Source organism: Nannobrachium achirus, assembly GCF_963921795.1.
Source record: "Nannobrachium achirus genome assembly, chromosome: 2".
Lineage (NCBI taxonomy): Eukaryota > Metazoa > Chordata > Actinopteri > Myctophiformes > Myctophidae > Nannobrachium > Nannobrachium achirus.
Window position 1 is genome coordinate 72,444,100 of NC_137811.1, and position 17,500 is coordinate 72,461,599.

The window sequence follows — 17,500 nt, forward strand, 5'->3', positions numbered from 1 at the left end:
CCACCAATAAATGCTTTACCACTAATGTTTCTCCAGGCTGAGTGGCTGTAATCTGTCAGAGAGTTGCTGTCAGGAGTTGTCGTCAGCTCTCAGCTCCAGCTCCAGTCTGAGAGAAGTGGACTTGAGCAACAACGACCTGCTGGATTCTGGCGTAAACCTTCTGGCTGTGGGACTGGGGAGTCCACACTGCATGTTGGAGACTCTGAAGTCAGTATAACTGTGTTCAACTGTGTTGAAATAAAACATATTTTTTCCAAATTCAATGGAACAGAATGGAACATTCTAAAGCTGTGTGTGTGTGTGTGTGTGTGTGTGTGTGTGTGTGTGCGTGTGTGCATGCATGCGTGGTGTGATTGCATGCATGTGTGATATTTATCGTCTCTGCCAGGCTGAAAGGCATGGTGCCGCTGGCCACGTTGCTGCAAACAGTCACACACACTCCCTGGATGCCAATTCAGAACCACTGCCCCACACTTTTGAAATGGGTGTGTTCTAGCGCCACCATGAGGCCAATTTATGTTGGTAGACAGTATCTCTATTGCATGTGGTCAACATAGATCTGTCTGATTTTCCATTATCCATCCTGCATGATTGGATAAGATTGGCTTCCAAAATTGTGCACGCACATTCCCACTAAGCCAGGGGTTCTCAAAACGTTTTCAAGCACAACACCATATTATGAGGGATTTCTTTTTATTCATTACTCATTCAGGTTTTATTCAAAAATCACACACATCAGTACACAGTATTTCTAGTCATGTGATAAAGACAGATCTGTATGATGTTTCATATTCCATCCTAATACAGTAGGCCAACATTGGCTCCCAAAGTGTGCAGGATTGGTCAGTTATGAACGAAATGCCTCAAATCATGAACGCAGTGTGCAATTTCTGTGAAATGTTGCATACACATTGGTAAATGGTGCATTTATACAGCACCTTTATCCGAGGCGCTTTACATAGATTGTACATTACATTCACCCATTCACACACACATTCATTACATTCACCCATTCACACACACATTCATACACCGATGGTAGAGGAAACCATGCAAGGCACCAACCTGCTCACCGGGAGCAACTAGGGGTTCAGAGTCTTACTCAAGGAACCTTTGACACTAACACTGGGGGAGCGCGGAATTGAACTGGGAACCCTTCGGGAACCCTCTGTTTTCTAATGACGGTTTCTCTAACCCTGAGCCACAGCCGCACGCACGCACGCACGCACACACACACACACAGTGCGTGCACCATTCCAACTCGAGGAACAAATGCCACCATTTTCACAAATCCCTGTTATGGCACCACCAGCAGGTCGACTTTTGCAAAACAATTTTTTTGAACAAAATGCCTCAAATCATGAATACAGTGTCCGCGTGGTGTGAAAGGCAGAGAAGACACGGTACCCTTTTCACTTTGGCCTATTATAGCGCCACCAGGAGGCCACAATGACATACCTGACCTGGCGGAGACTTGTGCTCGGAGGAGCACTACTTCTAGTTTTATTATGTGATCTTTCTTTTATATAAATATACTTAATCAAATCTATCACTAATGTATCTCCAGGCTGAGTGGCTGTAAGCTGTCAGAGAGTTGCTGTCAGGAGTTGTCGTCAGCTCTCAGCTCCAGCTCTAGTCTGAGAGAAGTGGACTTGAGCAACAATGACCTGCTGGACTCTGGCGTAAACCTTCTGGCTGTGGGACTGGGGAGTCCACACTGCATGTTGGAGACTCTGAAGTCAGTATGCCTGAAACTGTGTTCAACTTTGTCTAAATAAAAAATATAAAATAAAAGTCTTAATTAAAGGAAAGCAAATGTAACAATATGGAACTTCTCACTGTGTGTGTGTGTGTGTGTGTGTGTGTGTGTGTGTGTGTGTGTGTGTGTGTGTGTGTGTGTGTGTGTGTGTGTGTGTGTGTGTGTGTGGGGGTAGTTTGTCAGGATGTCTGGTCACAGAGAAAAGCTGTTCTTCTCTGACCTCAGCTCTGCGTTTCAACCCTTCCCATTTGAGAGAGTTGAACTTGAGCTTCAATCATCCAGGAAAATCAGGCGAAGCGATGCTCTCTGCTGTTGTGAAGGATCCACACTATAGACTGGACACTCTGAGGTATGAGAGACTTGGTCTGTGTGTGGATGTTCAGGGTGCGTAGCGTTGTTGTGACGTGTCATTACTCCAACGTTGTGTTTTTTCTAACTCTACCCATTAATAACCTCTAACCCTGACCCTAACCTTAAATGCACGCATAGTCACATAGTCGGAGTAATGAAACGTCAGACTTTCATTATCCTATGGAATGTTCATAGTGTCTACTGTCTACTTAGACCACATGTCAACACTGGGCATTACATAGAAATAAGTAGGCAATTGAACTCCGGCAGCGGGAGGCTGTGTGTGTGTGTGAGACAAAGACGAACATGGAGTCCAGGATCATTTTGCTTCTTCCAGCTCACCTCTGATTGAAAATGAATAACTAGGTGATCAGACCCTGAGCTCTGTGTCTGCAACGACCACCACAAGCTGCATCCCACCCAATCAATTACTGATTTGTCTGATATCTTTCAATTGGTCTAATAATTTAGGACTCACATTTGGGTGGGATGGATAACTGGATAGTTATGAATACTGAACAATACCAGGAAGTAAGAAAACCTTACAGACAGTTTTGAGACATTTGGAAACCTTTTTACACCTCCTATGAGGTGAGCCTTCTAGAACATTCATCTTTCTAGGATGAAAAGGGCCTGTGTGTCCATCTAGAAGAGGGTCTCTGTGGCTGTATGTGTGCGTGCATGTGTGTGTGTGTGTGTGTGTGTGTGTGTGTGTGTGTGTGTGTGTGTGTGTGTGTGTGTGTGTGTGTGTGTGTGTGTGTGTGTGTGTGTGTGTGCGCGTGCGTGCGTGCGTGCGTGCTTGTGTGTGTGTGTCATCATCATATGGTGATGTCATAATGTTCCCCCTATCTGATTGGCTCCCCATTAGAGTCAACAGCAACTACACTTGCAATTTCCAAACACACAGGGTGATGTCACTATCAACAAGTGCGACCTGATATAAATAACAAGGTGCAAGTTGGCACCTCAACAGAGTGACAACTTGCCCACCCACATACATACGGTACAGACAGCACCGATCGCAGTACTTGCACGCTCTGCTGGCACACAAGTAGGCCATATATGGCCACAAGTGCACAAGGAGTAAGTTGGCACCACGACAGAGTGCAGTCTAGGTAATACAGTAGTGTGATGTTGTTGGGAACACATGTCCCTTGCACGGGTTGACACTAAGGTCTCAGAGGCACTTGCCCGTCGGGCAAGTACTGGTCATGTTCTACTTGCCCAAAGGTCATGCCCACTTGCCCGAAAAGTAAATTTAATCAATTGAATCGTCCATTTTAGATTTTTAATTACCGTTCAATTTAACACTTATTCAGTTTTACTCTACCCACACATATCTACACATTTTAAGTGTAGCAACAGTGAAAATAGCACATTACAGTGCTCTTATTTTAAATTCCACAGACGAGAAGACAGAGCGCTCTGGCCACGTTCTGGTATTTAGACAGATATCTCATGTTGTGTTTACAGTGTTTATAGACGGTTCCAGCCCCAATCAAACGCTCACTTCTCCAGTCGGGCAACCTGAAAGTAAACTCCACCTGCCGCAAAGTTTTCTGTACCCGCCAGGGGAAGGTGGGCATGCCTTAGTGTCAACGCCTGCCTCGCTTACGCAATACCTGTTATACCTGTTGTCATAGTAACTTAGTAGGCTACCTCTTGAGGCCAGTCTATGTAAGTACCATGATGTCATATTGATGACATCAGGAATCTCCCTTTATGGGCATAAAAGCGACATAGATTAAATGGACAGATACAGAGAGATATGTGGGTTTTAAGTTCTGGACATACCAGCTCAGAACATCACTCCCTCTGGTCCTCCGTGATACACACTAAGGCACTAAATTTATGTATTTTCTTCCGTGTCAAACCCTAAACCCCTCGCCTTTTTGTTTTACTATTTTGAAAAACATTTTAAAATACTTCAAATAGCCAATCTACGTAGATATGTTGTGAGCTTGTAGATCAGTTATTTGAACTATTTAAAAATGTTTTTCAAATAGTAAAAAAAGCCAAAGACGTTTAGGGGGTTAGGGTTTAGCATAGATGAAAATAAGGCCCTTAGATTGAAGTCAGAATTCACACAGACAGAGATTCCTGACATTTACATTATGTAGATTCTCAGATCAGTCATATCAGTGAACACTGAACAGCGAACTGATCTAGAGAAGGAACCATTTTATCAATCATACTGTGATGCTGTTCTCAATTGTTTGATGTTAAATGGTGTAACATAATTATCGTCATACTATCAAAGAGAATATTCAGACTCTGTCTCTCCTCCAACTCCAGTGTGGACCATGGTGAAGAGTGTTGGCTGACACCAGGATTGAGGAAGAGCATGACAAGTAAGTGTCTATTCTGTTTTATTCATTCAATCAAAGCAGCACATCCAGATATGTGCAACACATCAGCATGTGACATTCATTCATTCACATCCTACTCTTAATGAATATGATAATAACCATAATATACAGTGAATATACATACATACTGTATGTCTACATTCAATTAACACAGCAGTCCAACATCATATTACGCTTGTTAGGATCAAATAAATTTCATTGCAGAAATGATATTTAGAAAAATAGATATATCACTAAATATTGTAGCCAATAAAACGCGAACGTGAACTAAACGTACTGTATTTCTGCTAGATGAACTTTATCGTGAACAGGTTCTTTCTGGTGTTTGTGAGTGGTTCTCATTCTGCTCGTTTACGCAGTGCCCGGGGGGTTGACATAATGCCAAATATCACTTTTGAAGCTCGCCCTCCCTCATAAAGCCTGACTTATCCATCGTATGACGCGTTGCATTCCGAAAATAGCGGATCTGCAAGCTCACAACGTGTCGCATCCACGACATGGTGTGAGCTTGCAGATCAGCTATTTTCACCACGTGGAAACTTGCAGGATGTGGCACGTTTAGAAACATTTGCCTTCACAATAAAAGCTTTATCAGCTTTATGACAAGACAGAAGCAAGTTAAGCAACGTGGGAAAGGATGATGGATTCGGTGGCATTTTACTTTGCAAAGGGGTGCAGGAAGAAGAGTGGGCACCTGAACATTGTGGGCACCTCAATGTTAAATTGGATGAAATAATTGCTGTATGTGGTTATATGGGCTGTGTCAATAATTTTTACAAATAATAGCTCACACCAACATATTGAAAAAAAAAGATCTAATTCATGCAGTAGGTGAACTTTACCAACACTGGATTAATCAGGGCTAACAAGGTCAGAAAAAAATGCAGATCTACAAGCTTGCACGCATCAAGATGTGACGGGTTGTGAGCTTGTAGATCTGCTGTTTTAACATTGTATATTTTCTGTAAGCTTTTACATTTTTATTTTGGGGTCTTTTCTTAGTTTCAATTAAAAAAAAACGAATAACATAAAAATAATAATAAAAATCTCTTTAAAATTCGTCAGGGTAAGACTGAAAAGCTGAGAAAAAATGCTAAAATAGTTGAGCTACAAGCTATCATGATGCATTGTGAGCTTGAATATCTGCTATTTTCACATTGCCAAAGTTTGACATCTAGGGCTGAAGCTGGCAGTCATTTATCACCTGGAGACACGCACGCAAGCACACACACACACACACACACACACACACACACACACACACACACACACACACACACACACACACACACACACACACACACACACACACACACACACACCCCAAGGTTATTATAGTAAACAAAAACTAACTAAAAACGAAAACTAAAATGGAAAAACATTGTTGTTGACTGAAATAAAAATAAAAACTAAGCTTTAAAAAAAAAAGAAAACTAACTGAAACTGTATTGTGTGTTTACAAAACTAACTAAAATAAACTAAAATGATGGAGAAAATCTCGTTAGTTTTTGTCTCTGTCAATTTATTTTGGATGGATGTCCAATCTATTTTAAATATATCTATCTTCCTCCTTCTCCCTCTAACCCTATGCTCTAACCTCGCATCACCAGGCTCTTCTCCCCATCTCCCTCTGTGCCAGTTTACCACGCCCCTCAGACACGCCAAAATACAGAACCTGGTATCATGGTGGTGGCGAAAGTTGGAAGAAAGCGTCAGAGTCCCATTTGATATTACTTTGAATATGATTGTGTTTCAGATAAGAGTAAATGCATTGTTGTTGAAAATTATAATACGGCATTACTCAAGGGGAAAAAACCCACAAATCTAAAAGTCCATTTGAATAGCGCACATACGAAGGCTAACCTATCGTACATTGACAAGGTAAAGGACACCGCCCCAGGGGAGCCTCACACCACACCCGAGACAGATGCCAATCCTCAGCCAGGCAGCAGAAGAAGAAACCCATGACCAAAACAGTCATTTATTCTGTCATTGTGTTCCTTAGGCGTGGAATGATAGTGAAATAAATTATCTCCCTTTTTGATGGCGACCCCCTGCAACCCCCTCAAGGACCCCTGGGGGTCCTCGGAGCGCACTTTGAGAACCAAGCCAGTGGTTCTCAGAGGTCAAAGAGAGAAGTTGTATGTCTCAACATTCCTGCCACTCTCAACAATATGATGTTTTGTTGATTTTTAATTAGACAATACTTTTTCCGGAGCTTTTTTAATCTCACCCCTGACAAATACCCCATATTATGTAAAAGACTAACTAACACTAAAACTACCGTAAATTCTCGAATAATATCCTGTATTCAGTAAAAAACCGGACCTTATTTTATTTCCGGGTTTGTCATTGAAGAAAACAGTTAAAAGCCTGAGTTCCAATATTAGGCTATAGGGGGCGATATTCACTATGATAGCGATCCTGACTCCTGACCCGCTAGTGACCCCAAAGTACTTCTGCTTGCGCTGCATGCATGACACCAACAACACACTCGTAGAGAATAGACGTTTAGCTAGGAGGTGTAGCCACAATGTTCAGAGTGGATTTGGGGTCCGGGAACCCCGCGGACCGTCGCGGACCCCCCGCGGACCGCCGCGGACCCCCCGCGGACAGTTGCGGACCCCCCGCGGACAGTTGCGGACCGTCGCGGACCCCCCGTGGACCGTCGGGGACCCCCCGCGGACAGTTGCGGAACGTCGGGGACCCCCCGCGGACAGTTGTGGACCCCCCGCGGACAGTTGCGGACCGTCGCGGACCCCCCGTGGACCGTCGGGGACCCCCCGCGGACAGTTGCGGACCGTCGCGGACCCCCCGTGGACCGTCGCGGACCCCCCGCGGACCGCCGCGGACAGTTGCGGACCCCCCGCGGACAGTTGCGGACCGTCGGGGACCCCCCGCGGACAGTTGCGGACCGTCACGGACCCCCCGCGGACAGTTGCGGACCGTTGCGGACCCACCGCGGACCGGCGCGGACCCCCCGCGGACCGTCTGAGACCACGCACGGATCCCCGGATTTAATGCGTGACAAACAGAACCCAGTATTTCTGTATATATTCTTGTGTCCCCCTCCTCCCATCTCCCTTCTGTCTGTCCTCTGCATTGACGTTATGCTTTGCAATTTAGCCCCAGAAAACGCCCACGAAACTGATGAAACTGATGAAAAGTGATGACTCATCACTTTTCATCACTAAACCATCGTTTTCTGGGGCCATTTGTAGCCGAAGGAATGTTTTTTTTTGGGCAAAACAAATGCTTGCAATGGATTCAGCATCATGACAAACCCCTAATTAGACCCCTCACATCCTACTTAAATACCCAGAAAAGAAATGTTTTCTGGGTATTTTCCTCCTGTATAGAAAGTCGATGGGAGACCGACTCTAGCGGCTGATAACATCAATTAAGCTGGGTCTCAGAAAGGGTTATCATACCAAAATGTAAACTAGAGACATGTAGGAAGTCAAAAATGTAAAAAATGTACGGTCACCTTGGGTGGTACCAATTTTTGAAGATATCAGAATTGGCCCCTGGCCTAATTGCACAGTTGTGACTTGTAGTCATTAGAACGTGTTCTGAGGGCAGCATTAAGTTACATCTGCTTAATTAGCCCTGTTTATTTGTTTTCATGTAAGCCCAAGCTGCAATAATGTTATTGTGGGAAATATCAATACATCTTTTAGGCCGCCGTTTGAGAATGAGGGGGGAGGGGTAGTCCAATTCATTTTCTATGTAAGTCACGTGGTTTCATGTCGTTGCCGTGTCTCTTGATCAACCGAAGGCTGTCTTTTGGCCAAGAGATTTGCAAGAGACAAAAAACCATGTGACCTTCATTGACAATGAATTGGACCCACCCTCACCCCCCCCCCCCCCCCCCCTCATTCTCAAACGACACGGACACGATAGCTGTTGCAAATGTTTGGACGGCGCCTTAGTTATTTTCAGCTGAACTGTTAAGTAAAAATGACCAGTGTCCACCTGTAACTGCACTGTTCATTTCATACAGTACTTGGTTTCAATAAATGAACCCAGTACATTTTACTCGGTTCAAACTGACACAAAATGTTGATTTGTTCATTCTGATATTTAAAAAAAAAAATAGGAATATCGGCCTTCTCTCTTATACACGGCTGCTTTCAATAAAAGCCTGGTGCCCGCTACTGTTGAGACAAATAAAAGTCTGGGTTTCTATAAGAGGATTTACGGTAATCAAAACTAAACTAAAACTAAGCATTTTCAAAAAATAAAAACGAAACGAAACTAGCAACCCCAATTTAAAAACTAATTAAAACTACACTGTAATTGAAAACAAAACCTCAAAACTAATAAAAATAAAAACTAATGAAAAAATCCAAAACTATAACCTTGACACACACACACACACACACACACACACGCGCACACATGCACACAAACATGCACCTCCCCCCTACACACACACGCACGCACACAAACATGCACCCCCCCACACACACACACAAACATGCACCCCCCCACACACACACAAACATGCACCCCCCCCACACACACACACGCACGCACGCACAAAAACATCACCCCCCCCCCCACACACACACACACACACACGCACGCAAACATGCAACTCCCCCCCCCCACACAAACACACACACACACACACACACGCACGCACACAAACATGCACCACCCCCCCACACACACACACAAACATGAACCCCCCCCACACACACACGCACGCACACAAACATGACCCCCCCCCCCACACACACACACACACACACACACAAACATGCACCCCCCCACACACACACACGCACACAAACATGCACCCCCCCCCCCCCACACACACACACACACACGCACACAAACATGCACCCCCCCCCCCACACACACACACACACACACACACACACACACACACACACACACACACACTATTGTTGTTGTTGTTGTTGTTGTTGTTGTTGTTGTTATATTACTATTATTGTTATTATTATTGTGTGATTCTAAACTGGTGTTGTGTTGTGTGTTGTTCTTCTCAACAGATGTGTGTGAACTCACACTGGATTTAAACACAGCCCACAGAGACCTCTCTCTGACTGACAACAACAAGAAGGTGACACTGATGTATGAGGATCAGAACCATCCTCCTCATCCTGATAGATTTATGACCTACGATCAGGTGATGTGTAGAGAGAGTCTGACTGGACGCTGTTACTGGGAGGCAGAGTGGGAGGGAGATGTTTTTATAGCAGTGTCATATAGAGACATCGACAGACAGGGTGGTGACAGTTGGTTTGGATCCAACTACCAGTCATGGAGTCTGCACTGTGATGGTTATGATAACAGGTACACTGTGTGGCACAATAAGCAGTCCACTGTCCTCCCTGTGGGCCCCTCCTCTCGCTCTGGTAGAGTATCAGTGTATGTAGACTATGATGCTGGCACTGTGTCCTTCTACACAGTGTCCTCTGATACACTGAAACACCTGTACACCTTACACACCTCCTTCACTCGACCTCTCTATGCTGGGTTCACCTGCTGGAGGAGGCGGGGCTCCTCAGTGTCTCTGTGTGTCTGATAGAGGAGGAGGAGGAGGAGGAGCTTTATGATGTATATAATGTACAGTAGCAGAGGTTGTGGTGTGTGTGTGTGTGTGTGTGTGTGTGTGTGTGTGTGTGTGTGTGTGTGTGTGTGTGTGTGTGTGTGTGTGTGTGTGTGTGTGTGTGGGCGCGCACATGCGCGCGCGCGCGCGCAGCACACACACACACACACACACACACACACACACACACACACACACACACACACAGAGGAACCCCTTTGAAGAAGAAGAAAAAGATCTACAAGCTCACAACGTGTTGTCATGTGACGTGTTGTAAATCTGCAGTTTTAACTGTATTCAACTTTTCTTTCATATTTTACTCAGACTTTTGGACCATAATGACATTAGAATTGAAGTTAAACTAATGATATTTTTATGCATATTGTTTTGAACACCTCGGTACATTTTGTAAATGAAAAGTGTCATTTAGTTTCAGGACAATGTTTGAACTGTTTTGTAAAACTGTGGTTCTCAAACGTTGTACAACATTTCAACGATTAGGCCATCAGACCTCCATAACTCTGAGAGTGTACTAATGGAACCAAATGGACCCTGTAAGTCAGGGGTGGGTAACTTTGATGATGGAGAGGGCCACTACATTTTACCACTAACTCCAGAGGGCTACAATGCATATACATAGCAAACATAGCAGATCTACAAGCTCAAAACGCGCCGCGACGCGTTTTGAGTGAAGGTGGGGCCGCATGTGGCCCCCGGGCCGCCAGTTGCCCATGTATGCTGTAAGTGGACTCTGTATAGGGTCCATTTGGTTCCATTTGTAGCCTACACCCTTAGGCTATAGCCCTTTAAGGGTCCATTTGGTTCAAAACCATTGTCTTGCTGGGGACCCCATGCAACCCCCTCAAGGACCCCTGGGGGGTCCCCGGACCCCACTTTGAGAACCCCTGTTATAAAAGACATTGCTGTTTGGAGTAATGTGCTCAAGCAATCCAGAAAAAAAAGGAAAAATAAAATGGAATCGTTTTCTTTAAAGCTTTGCTTTGTCTTTTTTGTTTAAATTTTGTAACATCTTTTTACAGCTTTGTGTAAGAGGTTCTGAGATTATTATTTATTATTATTATTATCCTTATTACAATACATTTACCCCCATTGTTTCCGGATGAGGACCCAAATGCATTTGGACCAAATGCTTATCGGAAATAAATGGGGTATAAATTTACTATATCATATTTTTTGTCTTAGGAATGCGACAAAAAAAAAAAAAAACTATTATAAGTCTCCATGGTGTGAGTAGAAAAAAATGTCAACGTGTATTATAAATGACTGTGTGTGTGTTTGTTTGTTTTCATGGGTGTTGGATACGCAACAACATTCACACAGGTGATCTGAGCCAGGGGTCTTCAACAGGGGGTCCGGTACCCCTAGTGGGTCCTCAGAGTTACTACAGGGGGTCCTCCAAATCTTTGTGTGATAGAAACCTTTTTTTATCCTTTTTTATATTAACCACTTGAACCCTAACGTCCATATTCGGAGAACTTTAGCCAAAAATAGCAGATCTACAAGCTCACAACGCCTCGCAGCAGAACTTTGGTGTAGAGGGGAAAATGAGCAGACTAAGTACAAAGTGAAAGGTCAAGTTTAAATATTGACGGTTCAAGTAAATATCTGAAAACATAAATTTACATGAATCCAAAATAAACTGATGATCATTGTGCTGTCAAATTATTAACTAAATATAAAACTAAATTAAACTATATGGAATCTATGAACAGGTTGTGGGGGTCCCTGCTTCATCTCTCTCTCTACTAAGGGGTCCTTGGACTGAAAACGTTGAAGACCCCTGCTCTGAGCCTTTTGATTAGGCCAGGGCTCTACCAAAAAGACGGCGTCGTGCCGGTGTCGGAAAAAATGAACCGGGCGAATTTGAGCGTGAGACGTTTAGTTGGCCGTTGACGTCCGCAGTGGAGCACCCTTCGTTAATTAAAACAGGAGCGTTCCCAGCGTTCCCAGCGTCAACGTTGATGCGACGCGCCCGGTGGAGCCGGGGGGGTTAGTCGTCGGTCTGTTATCCAGAAATGACACACCACTGATTTCAGCGATTGACCAATCAGAAACAAGCATTAAACCAAACTGTGTAGTACTGTAAAATACGTATATGATACAAAACAATAACCATGTGTGGAAAAAGTACACACATTTTGTACTTACTTACTAGTAAAAGTATCAATACTGCATTGTAGATGTACTCTGTTACAAATAAAAGTCTGGAATTCAAAATGTACTTGAAGTACCAAAAGTAAAATTACAACATTTTTGAAAATAGCCGATATACAAGTTCACAACGCGTCGCATCGCGACGCGTTGTGAACTTGTATATCAGCTATTTTCAAAGAGCCATGGTAAAAAATAAGTTTGTTTTTAGTTTGTTTTATGATATTATAATAATTTGTATCTGCAAAGTAACTAGTAACTAAAGTTCTCAAACAAACGTAGTGGAGTAAAAGTACAGTATTTGGATCTGAGATGTAGTGGAGTAGAAGTAAAAGTATTGGAAATTGGAAATACTCAAGTTAAGTACAGATACCTCCAAATTGCACTTAAGTACAGTACTTAAGTAAATGTACTTAGTTACTTTACACCACTGACAATAACTAAGCCTTCGTCCTGCAGCCCTTATTTTGCAGTGCTGACATTTTTCCACCATATAGCACGGATCAGCTTTGCATTTATTTTTGTTATTTTTTTTCTGTTTTGAAATCTAAGATCTACAAGCTCACAACGTGTCGATGTAGAGGAAAATGTTCACTCTGAATTTGGGTTTTGCCAAATTGTAGATGCAGAATAGATATACGCACGCAGTCGCACGCATGCACGCACACACACATACACACAGTCACACACACTCACACTCACACACACACACACACACACACACACACACACACACACACACACACACACACACACACACACACACCCTGCAGTGAAGATGTGTGTGAGTTGGATGCAGAAAGAAAGAATGGGAGCAGAGAAGTAAGGTTGGCTGTCTGCGTGTTGGAACATGTCCAGCCTGGCTGGTGCAAAACATGTTTATTTATTTTAATTTCTCTCTTTTTTTTTATTCTGGATGATTTCCTTCTTTTTCAGTTTTTTTCTTGGCTCAACTCAGGGATTTAATTTATGAGCGTAAACAGATGAGAAGACGTCTCTATAACCAGCAGACATACTGCAGACTTAAAGGGATATTCCGCTTTCAACAGGGAGCAGTGGAAGGGCCTCTCTCCACATACACACACCCATTGTAACTTCAAACTCCATTTTAACCATGATAGATTCATTAAAAACACCCATTATTTTTTCTGTTGACTCATTTTACCTTCCTAATACGTGAGCAGGCCGTGTTTTTTTTCGATAACTGTTTTCATTTATTTTTAATAATTATTTGGGAAAATGAAAAAAAAGAAAAAAAAAAAAAAGAATTATTAAAAATAAATGAAAAAAATTATCGAAAAAACACGGCCTGCTCACGTATTAGAGGGTATTATGAGTCAACAGAAAAAATAATGGGTGTTTTTAATGAATCTATCATGGTTAAAATGAAGTTTGAAGTTACAATGGGTGTGTGTGTGGGGAGAGGCCCTGGGCCTGGAGGGCCTGGTAACATTTATATCAAATATCTAAATATTGAACCAAGCAAATTAAAATCTGTTCAGGGTGTTCATAAAAGCCTGATTAGATGATAACATTTCCAAAAGTTTTTTTGAAAGTGAAATATCCCTTTAAGACCTCCTGGGATGGTGCACGTGAACGCACACACAAACAAACTAGGGATGGGACGATTTGAAAATTTCACATCACAATCATTGTGACGAAGGAAATCTCGATTTACGATATTATCACGATAATCAAAATCCATTATCCTGGGGCGGAACATTTGCCAAAAAAATAGCAGATCTACAAGCTCAAAGACATTTGATGGAGAGTGAAAAAAAGACAATTGAGTATGTATGTCATAGTATATTAGAGAAACAGCACATTCGAGACGCGGAGCACTCGTGGTGCGGCACGGGGCGGAGCAAGCGGTCGCCACACCAACGTACTCCAGGCGGTGCGCCGCTCTATTGTCCACGACACTGCGAGCGGCTACCGAAGCCCCCCTGTATCCACGAAGCCCAAACGAGTTACGAGGCCCCCCTGGGTCCACGAAGCCCCAAGCGGCGCGAAGGCCAGCGGACCTTGGTCCTGCTCTTCGCCCCCGAGCGCCGCAGGCGCGAGTGGCCGCGAAGAGCGGGCCAGGGCCGCGCGGCCGGCGGAGCGCCGCGCGAGTTACGAAGCCGTGGTGAATGCAATCGTTATATTTATGCCCAGGCCGTAAGGCCTGGGCAAGCGCACGTTAAACGCCCTGTCCAAGTGACTACAATGGAGCTAATGGCTAGGCTAGGCTAGGCTAGGCTAGGCTAGGCTAGGCTAGGCTAGTAAATAAAGAGTAAACACTTCCGGTCTGCGGCGAGTTCAAAGCGTGACGTAACTCTCTTATCCAGTGGCTGACGTCGCCATCTGGTGGTGATTAGTGTGTGGTGAACGTCAAAACGAGTGCTCCTTGACAACTTTTACTGGTTTCTTGAACATACTGTAACATGTATATTTTAAGTACCTTTTACCAATCATAGAGGGTTTAAGTGGTACCGGATATGCAGCTCGGCAAATAAAAGGTGAATTGATCCCAGTGCATGACGGAGGACGATATCATGATGAATTAAAGTTGTACTATGTAACTTTTTTTATAAAACAAATCTTAAAATTCTCCTAACTATTAAATCACAAAAGTTTTAGAAGATCCGCGCCGTGAATTTCAGCCTGTAAAGCCTTCTCTGTATGTAAACTGAGATCCTTGCCGTGGACCGGATCTCGCGCCAAAATTGCGTCATCACACTACCGGCCAATCACAGCGAGGGTTATACAACTGCCGGCCAATCACAGCGCATCTTGAAGTGGGGTCGCTATGGCAGCCATATTTGTTGTCGCCCGTTTGTACCATCCCTTCTCTAGGTAATTTCGCCTACCAGGCAGGGTGAAGGAGTCCGTATCTCTGGAATTACTGAACGCACAGGAACAAGGGACCCCTTAAAAGATAGATCTCAGCGAGGTGGAGGCAGACGCGGGGGTCTGAAGGTACGAAAAACGTCCGAAAGACGCGGACGCGACCGCGGTTTGCTATAGGGCTAATGACCACTAGTTGGGCATCTTACACAGTATGGCTTTAAATCTCCACTACACGATTATCTTGAGTGTTTTTCATCACGATAAACGATAATATCACGTATCGTCCCATCCCTAACACACACTCACACACACTCACACACTCGCACACACTCACACACACTCACACACACACACTCACACACTCGCACACACTCGCACACACACACGCACACGCACGCACTCGCACGCACTCGCACACACACACTCGCACACACTCGCACACACTCACACACACTCACACACTCGCACACACTCGCACACACGCTGAGGTGACAATTGCGGTCAATCGCAAAATTAATGCTACTTGGAAAAAGAATGCACATACTGTACTGTAGCAGAAAACCAGAGGCAGACATGTGTGTGCACGTGAACGAACACATGCATGGTTTCACACAGCATATGTACACACGCACGCACGCACGCACGCTCACACACAAATGAATTACTTTTCATTCATTCTCTCTGGCCGAGTGCTGAAAACATAACATAATTCATAATATTTTCTCTTTCTTTGGGATCAGGCCAAATGTTTTTTTTTCCTTTCTCTCTCCACTGGCTCCCATTTACAAGAAAATCCAATTCATTGATTTCCAACCTCTGAAATCTCTCTCTCTCTCTCTCTCTCTCTCTCTCTCTCTCTCTCTCTCTCCTCTCCCCCCCCCCCCCCAGCCCCCCCCCCCCGCTAGTTAAATATGCATAAGCCATTAAAAATAAAAGATGCACATTCTGTACGTTTGACCTGTTGTAATACCAGGTCCAGCGCTTCCTAATCTGCAGCATCCTGTTCAGCGCCTCTCTCCGGGGTGAAGGAGCAACACTACGCCATTAGCTGTCTCTCTCTCACACACACACACACACACACACACACACACACACACACGCACATACACACGCACGCACGCACGCACGCACGCACGCACGCACACAGGGACGTGCTGGGCCCCTGATTCAGCCCGGGAAAAATAGTTGGAGAGGCCCTCATTGCGTGCTAGAGAATATAGCGCCGCTGCTACTCAAAGATTTGCCATTTCAGAACATGTAGTGAAAACAGACGATCTACAAGCCGCGAGGCGTTGTGTGCTTGTAGATCACAACGCTGTTACTACTTTTGTGCAACAGCCTTATATGATGAAGCAGGGCTTTGCTTTGCGACAAAATGTATACATTTGAAACTTGGAGATACACGGTTTCTGCCCGACAGTGATGATTTACTTTGTTGGCCGCCCCAGCCCCCAAAATGGAACGAAGGCCAACATTTTATTATTCATTCCCGGGCTAGACCGGCCGGGACTGAACCGGGAGTCCTGCTTTTCCCACTGGCCAGCACGTCCCTGCACGCACACACGCACGCATTCCCCTCCGCTTTGATTAGAACTCTATGAAAAAAAAGACACAATGCAATCTCCGGGGCGAGAGAGCAGACGTTGCCATGACTGCCTGTTACAAGCCACTTTGTGCTTGTTTTTCGAGTTGCGTATTGTAACTATTGGTAGTTGAGGGGAACGCAAGAACGCCTTTTACCCAAAACATTCACCCGCCCCGGGTCAAATATGGCGGCATGCGAAAGGTTGGCCACCAACTATTCCTAAACCTAATCTCAGTAAAACTATGGCTAAACTAAGGCTGGGCGATATTAGGAAAACCTTCGATATTCGATAACGCTGCTTCAGGTCCACTGCCTGCCGAACCCAGACAAAGAATAGCATATCCATTAGGGGTGTAAAGATACATTTTAACAGCGATACGATATGCATCACAGTACATGGTTGACGATACGATACATGGACGATATTGGTTAATTCATGGCGATACGATACAATTCGATTCGATTGAATGATTTAAAATAGATATAGTAACTATTTAGAAAGAAATGAAATCTGTGTAAAACATGTAACAAATGTATTATTATGTAAGTAAACGCTGTGATTATCTAACAAATACATGGACATTATATTTCAACACTTATGGACAAACCCACCTTGACATGAACACAGAGATTACACACATTTATCGATAGACCAAGAGTAGCTAAAGGGAATGGAAAGGTAATTAGACCCCTCTTTTTAATTTTCCCTCTTAAAATTGCCAAATACAAGGCACAAATACTTAGTTTCCATACAATTAATTATTTGCATTGCAAAACGATTCGATACCGATTACCGCAATTTAAAACGATACAATACAAAGCCAAAACGGTACGATATTTTGCTTTTGCAA

At 44.0% G+C, this 17,500-nt stretch overlaps 1 protein-coding gene across 1 annotated transcript in view; it reads left to right on the forward strand.

Moving 5' to 3' along the window:
• LOC308300405 (NACHT, LRR and PYD domains-containing protein 3-like) overlaps nt 1-10,036 on the forward strand; it is a gene marked incomplete at both ends in the record, with an annotated part of 19,006 nt that extends 8,970 nt beyond the window's left edge. Inside the window, 5 exons of the mRNA XM_080744228.1 lie at nt 37-207; nt 1,568-1,738; nt 1,935-2,108; nt 4,406-4,461; nt 9,501-10,036. Coding sequence (XP_080600354.1) covers nt 37-207; nt 1,568-1,738; nt 1,935-2,108; nt 4,406-4,461; nt 9,501-10,036 — 1,108 coding nt within the window. The remainder of the gene's footprint in view (nt 1-36; nt 208-1,567; nt 1,739-1,934; nt 2,109-4,405; nt 4,462-9,500) is intronic.
• Nucleotides 10,037-17,500: the final 7,464 nt, after the last annotated feature.